The sequence below is a fragment of the Symphalangus syndactylus genome, chromosome 20 (genome assembly GCF_028878055.3).
Source record: "Symphalangus syndactylus isolate Jambi chromosome 20, NHGRI_mSymSyn1-v2.1_pri, whole genome shotgun sequence".
Lineage (NCBI taxonomy): Eukaryota > Metazoa > Chordata > Mammalia > Primates > Hylobatidae > Symphalangus > Symphalangus syndactylus.
In genome coordinates, this window is record NC_072442.2 from 15,561,443 (window position 1) to 15,580,000 (window position 18,558).

At 43.0% G+C, this 18,558-nt stretch overlaps 1 protein-coding gene and 1 long non-coding RNA gene across 20 annotated transcripts in view; one reads left to right on the forward strand and one right to left on the reverse strand.

Moving 5' to 3' along the window:
* The first annotated feature begins 1 nt into the window (after position 1).
* On the forward strand, positions 2-13,156 carry LOC129470614 (uncharacterized). Its single transcript, XR_008653265.2, has 2 exons — positions 2-335; positions 12,884-13,156. It is a non-coding gene; the product is annotated as an uncharacterized lncRNA (long non-coding RNA).
* Positions 12,753-18,558, reverse strand: part of TEX14 (testis expressed 14, intercellular bridge forming factor) — a 103,354-nt gene continuing 97,548 nt past the window's right edge. For 18 of the 19 annotated variants that reach the window (XM_063628487.1, XM_063628484.1, XM_063628481.1 and 15 more), the window contains 4 exons: positions 17,930-18,022; positions 15,872-15,981; positions 13,919-13,970; positions 12,753-13,122 (listed from right to left, as the gene is read on the reverse strand). In XM_063628487.1, the coding sequence (XP_063484557.1) occupies positions 13,086-13,122; positions 13,919-13,970; positions 15,872-15,981; positions 17,930-18,022 (292 nt within the window). In that variant the 3' untranslated portion in view covers positions 12,753-13,085. The remainder of the gene's footprint in view (positions 13,123-13,918; positions 13,971-15,871; positions 15,982-17,929; positions 18,023-18,558) is intronic. The other variant, XM_063628468.1, reaches the window with a different exon arrangement.

Consider the following 18,558-nt stretch of genomic DNA (forward strand, 5'->3'; position numbering starts at 1 on the left):
AATAGTCCCCTTAGCTACCTCTCTGTCTGGTGATGTCATAAAGGAAGGAGCTTCCTTCCTATTAGACATCCTAGTGTACAGTCACAATTCTTCACAGAATCCCAAAGAAGTACCTGAAAGGAATCTGTGGATTTATCTTTGGAGTTATATCACCAAGCCTTTGGCAAGTTTTTAACAAAACTAGGATTTCCTTGTATATAGAGAAGGCTCCAGACCCTCCTTTATTCTCCCAAGATTCTAGAAATTCTCAGGACTCATCCAGAGAAGGAATCAGCCAGAAGATCCTATGAAGACAAGGTCAAACCAAACACGCTGTGTTAGCCCATTTTAATAAGGTACAAAGTACAAAGTTGCCCCAATTTTGTTTGAAACCCTACTGTATACAAGTAAAAAAAAAAAAAAGAGAGAGAGAGAGAGCTTCAGCTTTTTCCAGGTCTCATGGATTGTTTCATTGCTCCTGGGGTAAAAATCCAGGTTGCTCAAATAATAAAATTCTCACATTCTTGGTCCAGGAGAGTTTAGTGTTTTATTAATAAAAGGGATTTGCCATGTGCAGTGGCTCATGTCTGTAATCCAAGCACTTTGGGAGACCGAGGTGGGTGGATTGCCTGAGGTCAGGAGTTTGAGGCCAGCATGGCCAGCATAAAACCTCATCTTTACTAAAAATACAAAAAATTAGCCAGGCATGGTGGCAGGCACCTGTAATCCCAGCTACTCGGGAGGCTGAGACAGGAGAATCGCTTGAACCTGGGAGTTGTAGGTTGCAGTGAGCTGAGATTGAGCCACTGTATTCCAGCCTGGGTGACAAGAGCAAAACTCCATCTCAAAAAATATATATAAATAAAAAAATAAAAGGGATTTGGGCTGGTGCAGTGGCTCACACCTGTAATTCCAGCACTTTGGGAGGCTGAGGCAGGTGGATCACCTGAGGTCAGGAGTTTGAGATCAGCCCGGCCAACATGGTGAAACCCCATCTCTACTAAAAATGCAAATATTAGCCAGGCGTGGTGGTGCGTGCCTGTGATCCCAGCTACCCATGAGGCTGAGGCAGGAGAATCGCTGGAACCTGGGAGGCGGAGGCTGCAGTGAGCTGAGATCGTGCCACTGCACTCCAGCCTGGGTGACAGAGCAAGACTCTATCTCAAAAAAAAAAAAAAAAAAAAAAAAAAAAAAAAAAGAAAGAAGGAATTTGGAGTTAATCATTGGTTTCCATCATAAATGACTAGAGGTGCATCTAGGAGAAATTACCTGACTTCCCTGGGACTTGGTTTCTTCACCTGGAAACCACTGCCTGGTACATGGGTGTCACACAACAAATGTTAATGTCCTTTCTCATGATCCTGTCAGCTATCCAATCAGCTGGACTCTGGTTCTCTCTTAAAAAGTGACTTTCCAATTTGGATGACCATTTTGGAGGAGACTCTGTCACCTTTCTCTCCCTTTCACATGCTCTTTCTCTCATTCTCTCTTTTAGACATAGACTCTACCATATCCAATATTCTATTATGAACTCTGAAGGGTCATTGAGATTATAGGATGGTCAGCTTCATTTTTCTTTTTTTTTTTATTTGAGGTGGAGTTTCAAATAAACTCCGCCCAGGCTGTTGCCCAGGCTGGAGTGCAATGGCACGATCTTGGCTCACTGCAACCTCCCGGGTTCAAGCGATTCTCCTGCCTCAGCCTCCCAAGTAGCTGGGATTACAGGCATGCACCACCACACCGGGTTAATTTTGTATTTTTACTAGAGACGAGGTTTCTCCATGTTGGTCAGGCTGGTCTCAAACTCCCGACCTCAGGTGATCCGCCCGCCTCAGCCTCCCAAAGTGTTGGGATTACAGGGATGAGCCACCGCGCCCAGCCCCAGCTTCATTTTTCTATGCTCTACACTGACAATTCTCTTCTGTTAAGTTTTTCCTCAAATGAACTATAATAAAATTGATTAGGTTTAGCTATTAATTGTGACATTCTACTCCTGCCTCCCATTGATTTAAGTTTTAAATATTTTATTTTTGTTTAGACAGGATCTTGCTCTGTAACCCAGGCTGGAGTGCCCTGACATGATCTTGGCTCACTGCAGCCTCCACCTCCTGGGTTCAAGCAATTTTCATGCCTTAGCCTCCCAGGTAGCTGGGATTACAGGCACACACCAACATGCCTGGCTAATTTTTGTTATTTTTAGTAGAGATGGGATTTCGCCATGTTAGCCAAGTTAGTCTCAAACTCCTGACTTCAAGTGATCCACACGCCTCGGCCTCCCAAAGTGCTGGGATTACACGTGTAAACCACCGCACTTGGCCTAAGTTATAAGTATTTCTTTTTTCTTTTGTTTTTGAGATGGAGTCTCACTCTGTTGCCCAGGCTGGAGTGCAGTGGCACAATCTCAGCTCACTGCAACCTCTGCCTCCTAGGTTCAAGCAATTCTCCTGCCTCAGCCTCCCGAGTAGCTGGGATTACAGGTGCATACCACCACGCCTAGCTGATTTTCTTGTATTTTAGTAGAGATGGGGTTTCACCATGTTAGTCAGGCTCCTGTCAAACTCCTGACCTCAGATAATCCACCCACCTCAGCTTCCTAAAGTGCTGGGATTACAGGCATGAGCCACCGTGCCCAACCAATTTTAAGTATTTCTAAACCCTTTCTATTCCCCAAAATGAAAGCAGCTTTGGCTAGGTGCAGTGGCCCAGCCTGTAATCCCAACGCTTTGGGAGGCTGAGGTGGGTGGATCACTTTAGCTCAAAAGTTCGAGACCAGCCTGGGCAACATGGTGAGACCCCATCTCTAGCAAACAAATAAATGAATATTTTTAAAAATTAGAAAACAGCTTTACAAATAATCATAAAGAGTTGAAATCACCTAAGAGGACCCCTTTACTATTTTAATAAGCATCTTTCCACATCTCTTTCTATGCATTTACCATATGTAGACATTTATTTATAAATTTACATAGTCTTATTATAAACTTCCCAGCATCCTAGTACTAGCATTATTCCATAACATGTTATGAATACCTTTCTGTCAATAAATCTATATCTATGATGTAATTTCTAATTAATCCACTTATGGTTGTTCCAGAATGTTTCAAATGAGTCCCTTACTGCTGGACGTTAGGTTGTTTCTTTTTTTTCTTGCTATGGTGCCCAGGCTGGAGTGCAGTGTCTGTTCATAGGCCTGAGCACAGCACACTAAAGCCTTGAAGCTTCTGGACTCAAGTGATTCTCCTGCCTCAGCCTACTGAGTAGCCCACCTCATTTGGGTTGTTTCTAATTTTTCAATATTATAAACAATGTTGCAATAAACATACATTTCTATAAATATATATTTGTGTATAGTCCAATTTTCTCCTTAGGACAATAGTTCTAAATCGTGGCTGCACATTAGAATCACCTGGAGATCTTTCAAAACTCATGCTCCACCTCAGACAAAATGAATCAGATAATTTGGGGGTAAGGCTTGAGCACCAGTATTTTTTTAAATGCCTCAGATGGTTCTAATGTGCAACCAGGGTATAAAGTTCTCTAAATCCTCTCTATTCAAAGTGTAGTCCACGGACCAGCGTCATTAGCACCACCTGGGAGCTTGTTAGAAATGCAGGAGCTTGGGCCCCACCTCAGACCTACTTAGTCAGAATCAGTATCTTAACAAGACCCTCAGGTGATTCATATGTACAATAGAATCTGTGTCATACTGGTCTAAATGGAGTTTCTGGGTCAAAAAGTAGTCACATTTAAAATACATACTGACAAATATCCTCCAGAGAGGTAGTACCAATTTATACCCCCAACACAGTGAATGAAGATGTCTGTTTCCCCATACTCTCAGCAACCTTAGATATTATCAATACTTGTCCTCCACAATCAGTGAGGTGAAAAACAACTGTGTTTTAATTTGCATTTCTTTGATTACAAGTTAAACTGAACATCTTTTAATATGCTAATTGGCTGTCTGTACAGCTTCTTTTGCGAATTGTTCTTTGTCTATTTTTCTATTAAGGTGTTTGTCTTTTTCTTACAGGTTATTAGAACTCTTTGTGTATTAGGGATATAAACTTTTTGTTTATCCAATATATTGCAATTATTTCCACCTAGTTTGTCGACTTTATCCTTGTCCAGACATTATTTGCAGTAAAGAAGTTTTACATTCTTAATTCCCAAACTTTATACTTTGGTATGTTTTTTGGACTATTTGGGTTTTTTGGGTTGAGACAGGACCTTGCTCTGTCACCCAGGCTGGAGTGTGATGGTGTGAACACAGCTTACTGTGGCCTCAACCTCCTGGGCTCAAGTGATCCTCCCATCTCAGCCTCCTGAGTAGCTGGGACCACAGGTGTGTGCCACCGCACCCAGCTAATTTTTAAATTTTTTGTAAAGATGTGGTCTCACTATGTTGCCCAGGCTAGAAACTCTCTATTATGTTCTATAATTCTTACCATTTTTATGCCAATGCCATACTGTTTATTGCAGCTTTATACTACACCTTAATATATGGTAGGACAACTCCCTTCTCCTTACTCTTCTTTTGCAGCATTGTTTTCGACCATGCATTTATTAAAAGTCCTTTAATTTTACTCTACTATACAATTAGTAGTATTCAGTAGGAGAGTGGATTTTATTTATTTAACTCCCACAGGAACAACTTATTTCTGAGCTCTTGAGGGGCACCTCACTATAACCCACTTCTAATACCAACATATACGAGTACATAACATTACCAATAGCATTCAGAAAGGAGCCAACAGTAATGTATTTGGAAAAGAGCAATTGAAATTTATTCCAAAAATTTCTTTTTTTTTTTTGAGATGGAATCTCACTCTATTGCCCAGGCTGGAGTGCAGTGGCACGATCTAGGCTCACTCCAACCTCTGTCTCCCGGGTTCAAGCAATTCTTCTGCCTCAGCCTTCTGAGTAGCTAGGATACAGATGTGCACCACCACGCCCAGTTGATTTTTGTATTTTTAGTAGAGAGGGGGGTTTCACCATGTTGACCAGGCTGGTTTCGAACTGCTGACCTCAGGTGATCCACCTGACTTTGCCTCCCAGAGTGCTGGGATTACAGGCATGAGCCACTGTGCCTGGCTTTATTCTGAAAACTTCTAATAATCCAAACTTTCCAAGGGTACTCTAGTAATTTCATTCAACAGTGAACCAATGTTTATAAATCATCTATGGGTCTAGAACTTGCTACATATTCTCTCTGCTTTCTCATCTTGTAGGACTTAGTACATTCTAAAAACCTGGCACAAAACCCATAGAATAGAAATGGAGATTGGGATGAGGTTCATAAAGGACGTGTCATCACAGTGTCAGTCTGCTTTCTGTTGTTATAATAGAAACCTAAGACTGGGTCATTTCTTAAAAAAAAAAAAAGAAGAAGAAGAAATGTAGGAGTCAGGAGACCTGCCCCTAACCAACTTGGACTATGGTAGTAGCACATCCAGTTGGGGGATGGCAGGGAGAGCTATCTGCCCTGTATGAGCAATAAAAGGATGCATTTGGCCAGGTGCGGTGGCTCATGCCTGTAATCCCAGCACTTTGGGAGGCCGAGGCAAGCGGATCACTTGAGGTCAGGAGTTTGAGACCAGCCTGGCCAGTATAGTGAAACCCTGTCTCTACTACAAATACAAAAACTGGCCAGGCATGGTGGCACACATCTGTAATCCCAGCTACTTAGCAGGCTGAGGTAGAATCACTTGAACCTGGGAGGTGGAGGTTGCAGTGAGCCAAGATAGTGCCACTGCACTCCAGCCTGGATGACAGAGTGAGACTCTGTCTTAAAAAAAAAAAAAAAGAAAAGAAAAGAAAGGAAAAAAAAAAAAAGAAAACATTGTATTTCTTACAATTCTGGATGCTGGGAAGTCCAAGGTCGAGAGGCCACATCTGGTGATGGCCTCTTTTTATTGCATCATAACATGGTAGAAGCCTTCACAGGGCAAAAGGGGCTCACAAGAGAGAACCAAAGTGGCTTTTATAACTAGTCAACTTCCATGATAACCCTTTAATGGGTTAATACATTCAAGAGGATTGAGCGCTCATGACCCAATAACCTCTTGAAGGCCCACTTCCTAATACTCTTGCACTGGGATTCAGTTTCAACCTGAGTTTCGAGAGGATAAACATTCAAACCATAGCAATGAGTTTTAACTTGAAGTTGGCCCTTGGTTCATTCACAATCCTGAAACTTTGCTTAGGGCACTCTTAAACTATCATCTCAGGATAAGCTGTTGGTGGAAGGGCTGAGGCAGGGCTTGCTTGTCTGACACCCCAACATAAGCTACTGTGTTTTACTGTAAGTATGCAAATTAATGTTTAGTATGATCTTGGGAAGGTCATGGAACCCTCTTTGGGTAGTCTCTTCTTTTGTAATTAGTGATAATAATATCCAACTTCTAGGGTTATTGTGAGGATTAAAAATACTCAGTTACCAAATATTTGTTGAGCACCTGATATGTGCAGGTTCTGTGCCAGGAGCTGGGGATAACTCAATGAACGACCCAGACATGATCCCTGGCCTTGTGGAACTTAACAGTTGTATGTACCACAGGTGGTGGTAGAACATTCTGTTGGCTTTTAAGGGTGCTACATGCTATGAAATAAAAATGTGGATACGGGCTGGGCATGGTGGCTCACGCCTGTAATCCCAGCACTTTGGGAGGCCAAGGCTGGCAGATCATGAGGTCAGGAGATCAAGACTATCCTGGCTAACACAGTGAAGCCCCATCTCTACTAAAAGTATGAAAAATTAGCTGGGTGTGGTGGCATGCACATGTGGTTCCAGCTACTTGGGAGGCTGAGACAGAAGAATCGCTTGAACCTGGGAGGCGGAGGTTGCAGTGAGCCGAGATCGCGCCACTGCACTCAACCCTAGGTGGCAGAGCGAGATTTCATCTCAGAGAAAAAAAAAAAAATTGTGGTTATGTGTGTTGGCAGGGAGAGGGCAGGCAAGGAAAAATGCGAGTATCTTACAGAGGGCCCTAACCTAGTCTAAGGTTCATAGACTTCAGGAAAACTCCCTGAGGAAGTGAAGTGTAAGTAAATTAAGAACCGAACAATGAGGTACCTATGAGGAAGGACATTCTGGGCAGGGAGAACAGCATGTGCCATGATGTATTTGAAGAACTGAGAGGAATCCAGTTATCTCTAAGAGCTATGGGCAAAGATCTTAACAAGAAAATAAAACAATTATTTTTTTCATGTTAAAAAGATCATTGTAGAGAAAAAATTAGAGAAGAGAATTAAAGAAATCTTTAAAAAAATGTAACTCAGTTTGTTTTACCCCACTCTGTCCCCTTACTTAGAACCTTCCACTGGATTTCCACTTTTTGCCATGGTCTGTAATTCCCCTGCTCAGTCTCCAGCCTCACTTCATCTCCTATCAGCCTCCCTACAGGTTATTCTACTCTACCAGCCTCCCCCCCAGATTACTCTCCTCCACCACACTGGCCTTCTGCTGCTCTAATTTGGTGTTTCCTGTGGGGCCTTTGCACTTGCCATTCCCTTGCTGCATGTTCATCTCCCAGAGTCACAAGACTGGCTCCTTCTCATCATTCCAATCAGAGATCAAGGGCCACTTCTTCAGAGCAACTTTCCCTTGAAGAGCCCTAGCTAATGTTAAGTTGCTCCCCGACCCAATGATCACTGTAACCTATTTATTTTCTTCCTAGCATTTACCATTTGTTCATTTAACTCCAGGATGGCAGGGACTCTGCTTTGTTCGCGATCACCCCAGCACCTAAAGTAGTGCATGGAACATAGGAGTCATTCAAAAAAGATCTGTTGAACGTGAGACTGGATGGAAGCAGCCACTTCAGGAGCCTGTTGCAATGGTCCAGGGAGGAATTAATTATAGTCTGGATTAGTGTAGTGGCAATAGAAACGGAAAGAAATGGGCATAAAAGACATAGATTTTAGAGGCCTCTTGAATAGCTGGAACTACAGGTGTGCACCACTGTGCCTTGCCAATGATTGATTTTTTTTTTTTTTTTGAGACAGTGTCTTGCTCTGTTGCCCAGGTTAGAGTACAGTAGCACAATCATGGGTCACTGCAGCATTGAACTCTTAGGGTCAGGCAATCCTCTTGTCTCAGCCTCTCGAGTAGCTAGGACTACAGGTGCATGCCACCACACCTGGCTAATTTTTAAATATTTTATAGAAACAGGGTCTTGCTATGTTGACCAGGTTGGTCTCAAACTCCTGGCCTCAAGCAATCCCCCCACCTAGGCCTCTCAAAGTGCTAGGATTACAGATATGAGCCAAAGCACCCAGCCTGATTGATTTTATGTAAGGAGTAAAGGAATGGGAGGAGAGTCAAGAGGACTCCTGTAAAATTTGTAATTTTCTGGTTTGAGTGGCTGACTGGACAGCAATATCACTGATTGGAAGGGGAATGCTGGAGGTGGAGAAAGTTAAGACTATGAGTTCAGTCCAAGTGGAGACATCAAATATATGGGTAGTAATATGAGCTAGGAAGAGAAATCTAGTCCTAGACTACAGTACAAATCTGGGAGCTGTCAGTGTATATATAGATGCTAACTGAAGCCATGGGAGTCAACAAGGTCTCTTAGGAGAAGAACTTGCAGTGACAAAAGATAGAGGTGGAACCTCCAAAGGAGGCTGAGGTGGAGTAATCAAGAGAGATAGAAGGAAAACCAGTGTGTGACATCAGGAAAGCCAAGGGAATAGGCAAAGAGCAAATGACAAGGAGGCCAAAGTGTCCATCAGATTTAGGAGTAAGAGTCGCTGTGATTTTTTTTTTTAAAGACACTGTCAAGCTCTGTTGCTCAGGCTGGAGTGCAGTGGCAGGATCTCAGCTCACTGCAACCTCCATCTCCCGGGTTAAAGCGATCCTCCTGCCTCAGCCTCCTGAGTAGCTGGGATTACAGGCATGCACCACCACACCCAGCTCATTTTTTTGTATTTTTGGTAGAAACAGGATTTTGCCGTGTTGGCCAGACTGATCTCAAACTCCTGACCTCAGGTGATTCATCCACCTTGGTCTTCCAAAGTGCTGGGATTACAGGCATGAGCACCCGGCCGAGTCACTGTGATCTTAATGACTGCTAGAGAATGGAAGGAGTAGAATTCAGATTCTAATGGGCTGAGGAGCTACTGGGAGGTGAAGCACTGAAGATAGCAGGTGTAGACAACTCTCTCAAGAACTCCTGTTGCAATGTGAGGAGAGAGATGAGACAGTAGCTGGAAAAGTAGGTGAGATCCAGGAAACACTTTTTAAAGTTAGGAAAATCCAAGTGTGTTAATGCTGATGAAAAGAAAAGAAGCCAGGCTCAGTGACAACAGCCTGTAGTCCCAGCACCTTGGGAAACTGAGGTAGGAGGATTACTCGAGCCCAGGAGTTTGAGTCCAGCTTGGGCAACATGGTGAAACTCTGTCTCAAAAAAAATGAGGGGTGGGTTGAAGCTACTGAAAAGAGAAATTATAAGCTGGGAAGGATAACCCTGAGTGGATAAAAGATGGTATTGGCCAAAACAGGAAGAGGGACACCTCCTTCAGTAGAACAGGAAGAGGGACACCTCCCTCAGTATAACAGGAAGGAAAGTGAAAAGAATAGGTGTAGAATAAGTCCATCTCTAGTGCAGGGCAGACTGCTTCACCGACAACTGTTGTTCTGTTCTACACAGATAGATGTGGCTGTGTTAGTAGTTTTGGTTTGGTGGCAGGCAGCCGAGTTCATTCCCACCCGATGGCTTCCATTTTTTCTGTAAAGTTGAAGGTAAAGTCATCTGTTGAGTTTATGCAAAGTGAGGGATGGAAGTCTGAAATAGATGATGAGAGTGGGAGAAGAAGCATACTAAAGAAACACAGTAGCCGGGCGCGTTGGCTCATGCCTGTAATCCTGGCACTTTGGGAGGCCCAGGCAGGCAGATCACTTGAGGTCAGGAGTTCGAGACCAGCCTGGCCAACATGGTGAAACCCCATCTCTACTAAAAATACAAAAATTAGCTGGGCCTGCTGGCGCGCACCTGTAATCCCAACTACTCCAGAGGCTGAGGTGAGAGAACTGCTTGAACCGGGAGGTGGAGATTGCAGTGAGCCGAGATTGTGTCATTACACTCCAGCCTGGGTGACAGAGCGAGACTCCATCTCAAAAAAAGAAAAAAAAAAAAGAAAGAAACACAGTGGGACTGCTATGTGCAAGAAAAGGATTAATGTATATAACGTAACTGGCACATCATAGTTGCTCTGTAACCAATAAATAACACCTGCCAACATAATCGTTAATATTGGCCAATATTACAGTCAATGGCCAGACAGAAGAGTCTAGTCTGAATAAAGGAGATTACAATCCGTATCAGCAGGAACTTGTACACTAGGACTTGTAGCCTTTATGAATACTAATAATTAATGCTGTAATAATATAGCTCATCATTTATCATGATATGTCTGCTATTGGTCCTTACATTTGTACATATGTTGGTTTTGTCTCATCAATTAGAGTATGTTTTTTGAGAGGAAGATGGTGTATTTTAAATCCCTGTATCCTTTAAAGTGTCTTCACCTAGGCCAGGAGCAGTGGCTTGCACCTGTAATCCCAGCACTTTGGGAAGCCGAGGCAGGAGGATCACTTGACCCAGGAGTTTGAGACCAGCCTGGCAACATAGGGAGACTATCTCTACTCAAAAAAAAGTCCAGGCGCAGTGGTTCACACCTGTAATCCCAGCACTTTGGGAGGACAAGGCGGGTGGATCACCTGAGGTCAGGAGTTCGAAACCAGCCTGAGCAACATGGTGAAACTCCATCTCTACTAAAAATACAAAAATTCACCAGGTGTGGTGGCAGGTGCCTGTAATCCCAGATACTTGGGAGGCTGAGGCAGAAGAATTGCTGGAACCCGGGAGGCAGAGGTTGCAGTGAGCCGAGATCATGCCATTGCACTCCAGTCCAGGTGACAACAGCGAGACTCTATCTCAAAAAAAAAAAAAAAAATAGCCAGGTGTGGTGGCCCATGCCTGTAGTCCCAACTACTTGGGAGGCTGAGGTGGAAGGATCGCTTGAGCCCAGGAGTTCAAGGCTGCAGTGAACCATTATCGTGCCACTGCACTCCAGCCTAGGCAACAAAGCGAGATCCTGCCTCTAAGAAAACCCAACTTTTCTTCACCTAGTATTATTTATAAACTAATTTGTTTTCCAGTGGTTTTCCTCTGGTTACAATAGCAAGCAACTGTTTCCTTACTTTAAGATGGTCAAATAGATTTATACCTTCTCATTTTATCTGTGCAGGCTAAAATTTCTGAGTGCAAAGAAGTATGAATATAACCATCTACAACAAGAACTATTCAGTTTTCACAAACAAAAGACCTACCATTTACTCACCAAGACAGAATAGTAACATGTTAGCTGGCTAGTACCGCACAACAGCACATAGCTTCTAAGAAAATGTTTTTATTCATGGCCAGGCACAGTGGCTCACACTTGTAATCCCAGCACTTTGGGAGGCCGAGGCAGGCAGATCATTTGAGGTCAGGAGTTTGAGACCAGCCTGGCCAACATGGTGAAACCCGTCTCTACTGAAAATACAAAAATTAGCTGGGTGTGGTAGTGTGCACTGTGGTAGTGCACACCTGTAATCCCAGCTACCCAGGAGCCTGAGGCACAAGAATCACTTGAACCCAGGAGGCAGAGGTTGTAGTGAGCTAAGACGGTGCCACTGCACTCCAGTCTGGGCAACAGAGTGAGACTCTGTCTCAAAAAAAAAAAAGAAAGTAAAATGTTTTTATTCATTACGAAGATTCCAAACTGGAGGTAGATGAAGGTATATAAAAAATCTGCATGGCCAGGCCTCAGGCCTATAATCCCAGCACTTTGGGAGGCCGAGGCAGGTGGATCATGAGGTCAGGAGATTGAGATCATCCTGGCTAACATGGTGAAACCCCATCTCTACTAAAGATACAAAAAATTAGCCGGGTGTGGTGGCATGCGCCTGTAGTCCCAGCTACTCAGGAGGCTGAGGCAGGGGAATCGCTTGAACCTGGGAGGTGGTGTTGCAGTGAGCCAAGATCACGCCACTGTACTCAAGCCTGGGTGACAGAGCGACTCTGTCTCCAAAAAAAAAAAAAAAAAAAACCTGCACATATGCATCTGGCCAGTGGTCACAACAGGCTAAATTAGAGACAATGCTATGATCTTAGTGGTACAATACAAAATATATGGAGATAATATCTGTTCACCTTAACGAGTTCAAACTATCTTAGGACTTTACTGCTACCTGTACTTACTTTTTTTTTTTGAGACAGGGTCTCACTCTGCACCCAAGCTGGAGTGCAGTGTTGTAATCACGGCTCACTGCAGCCTCAACCTCTTGGGCTCGAGTGATCATCCCACCTCAGCCTTGCAAGTACCTAGGACTATAGACATGCACCATCGTGTCTGGCTAATTTTTATATTTTTTATAGTGACAGGGAACTCCCTCTGTTACCTAGGCCAGTCTCGAATTCCTGGGCTCAAGCAATCCTCCCACCTTGGCCTCCCAAAGTGCTAAGATTGTAGACGTCAGCCACCACATCTGGCCACTACCTGTACTTTGATTGTGTGAGCCAATTCTAGCTGGAATGGGAATATGGCACTCTCAGCCAACTGGATGGGCTGTAGTTCTGTTATGAGACACAGATGACTGGTACCAGTATGTATAATGGGTGGTAGCAGTAGCTGCATATTTGTCAGAAATTGAAGCCTCTTTGGGTGGCAGTTCTCCCCCCAACTCCCAATAACTCAAATTCAGAAATATATCTTACACAGTGAAATCTATTATTAAAATTAAACATTTTATTATATAACAAGAGTTAAAGTTTTTGAAAATTAACATCAACAAAACCAAAGCCATTCTAGGCACAACCAAAAATTTTTACAATCAAAACTACCTCTCACTTTTCAGAAATCTGACTGAAAACAAATGGTTGAATGTGCTGCTAACAGAGAGGGCCAAACGATGATGTCTATTGTGGCAGCTGAACAAAGTGGGACTTACAGAACTGGAATTGCTGCCCTGATAGCAACTGAAGCAGAAAGAGAAGAAAGGAGCTTACAACCAGGACACACAAACTCAGGCCAGGAGTCCATCTATGATCCAATTCCAGTCAGTCTGCCAAGTCACTCTGATCCAGCACGATTATCCTATGCACATGTTTTTTAAAGAACAAAAAAGGAAGTTTTGAGTTGGCGTGTATGTTTTTTAAAGACACAAACCACATCCTCTTTCTACTCAATTAAATTCAAGGGAAAGGGATTTTGGTCTTTATAATCAAGGGTGATTATGGCCAACAGTGTGTCATGGAAATGCAAAATGACTATGGAGCAATTGACAGCAGCATCTTCTGTATTCTCTCCATATTAAAAACTGTTCTTTTTTTTTTTTTTTTTTTTTGAGACGGAGTCTTGCTCTTGTCCCCCAGGTGGAGTGCAATGGCGTGATCTCGGCTCACTGCAACCTCTGCCTTCCGGGTTTAAGCAACTGTCCTGCCTCAGCTTCCTGAGTAGCTGGGATTACAAGCGTCTGCCACCGTGCCCAGCTAATATTTGTATTTTTAGTAGAGACGGGGTTTCACCATGTTGGCCAGGCTGGTCTCGAACTCCTGACCTCAGGTGATCTGCCCGCCTCAGCCTCCCAAAGTGCTGGGATTACAGGCATGAGCCACCGTGCCTGGCCTAAAACTGTTCTTATGCTGACTCTATCACTTATTGAATCAAAGTTGGCATTAATTTCACTTTATATTTTAATTAACTATAAACACTAACATTTTAAAAATTGAGCATTTTTAAATTTAAAATTTAACATTTTAAAAATTTAAACTTTGTCTAAATTCAAGTCTTTGTCATTAATGTGTATTTAGACACTGGTAAATGTTTTTAAGTCTGCTTCTGTTGTCTATAAACATGACTTTTGATCTACAAACATCTGATATCTCATTACCTGCATGATGAGGACCAACCTAGTCGCTTCCAAAAACAGGGTTTTTGTTCATCTTGATGAAATATAAGAGGAAGGAAAAAACAACATGATTAATTTCTAGGTCAAAGGGTGCCAGTATCCATATTAGTGCTCCCTCTAATTTAGGGTAGACTGTTTTACCTACAATGGTTGTTATATTCTGCCAGATAGACTCTTTCTAAAAACACAGTTAATGGGCTTCCCCTCCTAACATTCTATAGTTTTCTGCCACAGCAACGGGCACTAATGACACTAATTCACAAAGTCCCTGTATTATCTTCTCAGTGAAATCAATCCTATTAATAGCTAAATGCCTACATGTTCTGGGCCCTGTGCAGTCAGGGTTCTGGAGGAAACAGAATGTACCCATGGCTGGTCCTTTTTTTTTTTTTTTTTTAGACAGAGTCTCGCTGTCGCCCAGGCTGGAGTGCAGTGGCGCGATCTCGGCTCACTGCAGGCTCCGCCCCCCGGGGTTCAAGCGATTCTCCTGCCTCAGCCTCCCGAGTAGCTGGGACTACAGGCACCCGCCACCACGCCCGGCTAATTTTTTGTATTTTTAGTAGAGACGGGGTTTCACTGTGTTAGCCAGGATGGTCTCGATCTCCTGACCTCGTGATCCGCCCGCCTCGGCCTCCCAAAGTGCGGGGGTTACAGGTGTAAGCCACTGCGCCCAGCCTCAAATGAAGATCCTTAATGAAGTGACTGCATACAGAGGTTTATTTAGAGTTAAGGGAACAAACAAGGAATGTCAAGGCATCCAGTGATTAGCAGCAGTGGGAAGCCTAAGTCTGAAGGAACTGAGTGTTGGAGATGAGAGGTCAGTTACTAGAGCTTAATGAGAGCTGGAATTGGGAATAATGGGCTGCCTACAGAAGCTGCACTTGTGGAGGGATACCACTTCTACCAGGTACAAGGTGCTGAAGTAAGCAGGGAGGCAAAGTAATACACCAAATTCTCTCTAGCCCCACTAATCTTCTGCTGGGGCCTGTCATTGGCAAACAGGAGGCCCAGGAGATGCAGTCCACTAGGGTCAGCATTCTGGGGCACAAAGCAGGGCAGACATGGGGAGAATGAGAAGGAAATCAGGAAGGGATAAAAGGAATACCAGATGATCTGAAAGAGTTAATGTCTCTTACTTTCCTGAGTAGGAAGAACTTAAATATGGGACAGCATCATTGTAAAGGGCATATCAGAAGCCTTCAAGATCTATCAAAATAGTTTTAAAATTAAGGTTAATTTATAATTTTCACATTACTTGTAGACTCCATTTAAATTCCATAAAATATGATTTCTTACTGGATTTTGAAGCATCTATGTGAGCTAAATTTAAAACTCTTTTGAAGACATTGGACAATTAGAAGCAAAACATCAGCCGGGTGCGGTGGCTCACGCCTGTAATCACAGCACTTTGGGAGGCTGAGGCAGGCAGATCACCTGAGGTCAAGAGATCAAGACCATCCTGGCCAACCTGATGAAACCCTGTCTCTACTAAAAATACAAAAATTAGCTGGGCGTGGTGGCATCCACCTGTAATCTCAGCTACTTGGGAGGCTGAGGCAGGGGAATCACTTGAACCCAGGAGGCAGAGGCTGCGATGAGCCGAGATCGTGCCATTGCACTCCAGGCTGGGCAACAAGAGCGAAACTGTCTAAAAAAAAAAGAAGCAGCAAAACGTCTCTCCAGACAATGTGCAAGAAAATGATGATGAGACTGGGCAAAAGCTTGCTTTGGAAATAAAATTGGATGTTATTACTGTTTTTGTGATAAAGCTATGATTGGCAATTAACAGAAAACCTGGGCTGAACTGCAGGGAAAAATAAATTATCAAAGGTAGGAGGATTATATATAGCATCTGGGAAACATTTCTAAATAACTTTGAAGCACGTCAAAGCCCAAGGACTACAGACTACATTATAAATACACATTAATTCATACCTTCTTCAGAAGTCCCTAAAACACTCTCTGATTTCCTTCTCTCTGGTGTGATGCTATCTTCCCTTTTTCTTTTCTCTTCACCAACTTCTTGATCTTTGATATTTGTCTCCCTGTAACAACAATTATTTAGGGAATCAAAACATATACACAACAGCCAAGAAAACAGGACTGTACTCAAAACAAAAAACAAAAAAACAAAAAAAAAACATATAATAGCTAGCACTAACAAGAGTGTTCTCTACGGGCCAGGCATTGGATTAAGTGCTATAATTTAACTCATTTAACTCCCATAACTATATAAGGTAGTTACCACTGCCATCCCCATTAAGCAATGAGGAAACTGAGGCACAGAGAAGTTAAATTACACACCTAATAATTCCTAGAACTAGAATCTGACTTCAGACTCAGTCTGCCTTAGACTCTGCTTTCAACCACTATGCTACATTGCTTCAAAGGAAAAAAAAGGCATTTTACTTAAGTTTTGATTGGTGTCCCTTTCAAAACCATCATTTATTTTATCATCTTATCTTCATTTCCCGAAACTCTCTCCTAAGTGAAATATGTAAATAATTTAAGTACCTCAAAATTTAAGACCATGTTTGTCAATCTATTAAGCAGAAACCATCCCCCCGACCCAACTGGAAACTCCTTATAGGCAGCGAAGCCATCTTATCCCTCTTTGTGGTACCTCTAGCCCCTAGCACGTTGCTTTGGACATTGTCGGTGCTCGGTGGATGCTGGTTGAACCAAAATAACATTGTTTAGGGATTCTTCTGTTTTCATTTGGTGGATAGTCAAAACAAAATATGTAAAATGAGACAGAAAATAAAGCCAGCTAGAGTGAAAAGGGATTTTTTCCCTGCTTAATATTTTCCCACTAATAGAATCATAGGCTCAAGAGTTGGAGGAGGCCTTTGGGTTATCTTCCGCCCCCATTCAAATACCCAAGACAGGGAATCATCCAGCCACTGCCTGAGCAGCAGTAACCACTACTAAAGTAAGTGTAAAGGCAGGCAGCTGTTTCCCTTTATCAGATAGCTGTGGCTATTAGGTTTGTGCTTTATTGAATAAAAATCTGTTACTCTGCAATTTCTAGTCACTAATCAGTCTTCTAGGGCAGAGAAGTAAGCTGACTCTCTTCACTTTGCAATATTTCAGGTATTTGAGGGCAGCTATCGAATTCTCCATTCCATCTGCTCTTCTCAGGCTGAGCTTCTCAGCTCCTTCAGCTGTTCTCATATGACATGGTTTCCAGACCTCTGACTGTTCTGTGGCCACACTCTTGTGTTTGTTAATATGCCTTTTAAAATTTGATACCCAGAATGGAGCCCCACATGTGTCCTAGGACTCCTCTAAACAGCACATTACCGTCATCTGGACAGTACATTTCTATATATCCAGCATCAATGCTGCATTGACCTTTTCAGCACTTCATCAAACAGTCCTCACAGAGTCATTGCCCATGCCTTCCTCAGGAAGAACTTCTTGACTTCTCATCATGTCTGAAGATGCATGGCTCATTACTGGGCATACAAAAATAAGACATACTTCTTGCCCTCAGTAAAATTATAGTGAGCAGAAGCTTCTCATGAAAACTTCTCCAATTAGACCAGGTCTCACACATTCTGTAATTTTGGATCTTTGATCTTTATCTTTTACAGAATCTAACATTTCCACCTGTCAAGATGATTTTGAATCCTCAGTCTATCACTCATCACATCAGCATTCATTCCTAGATTTGTGTTATCTAAAAATTTGATAAGCATGCCTTTTCCGATTTAATTCAAATGACTGATGAAAATGTCAAAGGTAGCAGGGCCAAGATACAGCAAACTTAGAAGCCTCTGTCTATACTGATATGAATCTGCTAATCAATATCTTGAGTACTGTGGGTGGTCAGAAGAAGAGGGGCAAATATGAGTGCAGACAGGTGGAGTCAGGGCTGGCTTATCTAAATCAATGTAATGCTATCACCAGGCATTCATTCTCCAAGAAGTCTAAAACCTAGCCCCACTTCCTGAAAAAGAAGAAAAGGATTCCCTCTTGGGGAACAATAACCTTTCAGAGCCCTTGGGAAGGTCTTGTAGCTCCATGCTCTCCTCAGGTGGCTGCAGCCATCTTTTCAGGTCCTCATCCAGAGTAGAGTGAGCTCTGTTTAAGGACAAGTGAAGAGAATGGAGACAACAGTCATTTCCCATCCCCCTTGACAAAGATGCATAACACTTTAGAGAAGAAAGGGACCTTAAAACCTGTGCTTTCACTATACGTATGAAAAAGCAAGAGCTCAGTGAGATTTTGTCTGGAGTCATAGAGGTCACTTAGATCTGACTGAAATACGCACTGGTCGGGCGTGGTGGCTCACACCTGTAATCCCAGCACTTTGGGAGGCCAAGGTGGGTGGATCACCTGAAGTTAGGAGTTTGAGACCACCCTGGCCAACACGGTCAAACCCTATCTCTACTATAAATACAAAAATCAGCCAGTGTGGTCACGTGCACCGGTAATCTCAGCCACCTGGGAGGCTGAGGCAGGAGAATGGCTTGAGCCTAGGAGGTGGCAGCTGCAGTGAACCAAGATCACGCGACTGCACTCTAGCCTGGGTGACAGAGCAAGACTCTGTCTCAAAAAAAAAAAAAAAAAGAAAGAAGAAATATGCACCAAAATAGTCCTTTAACCCCTTGACAAAA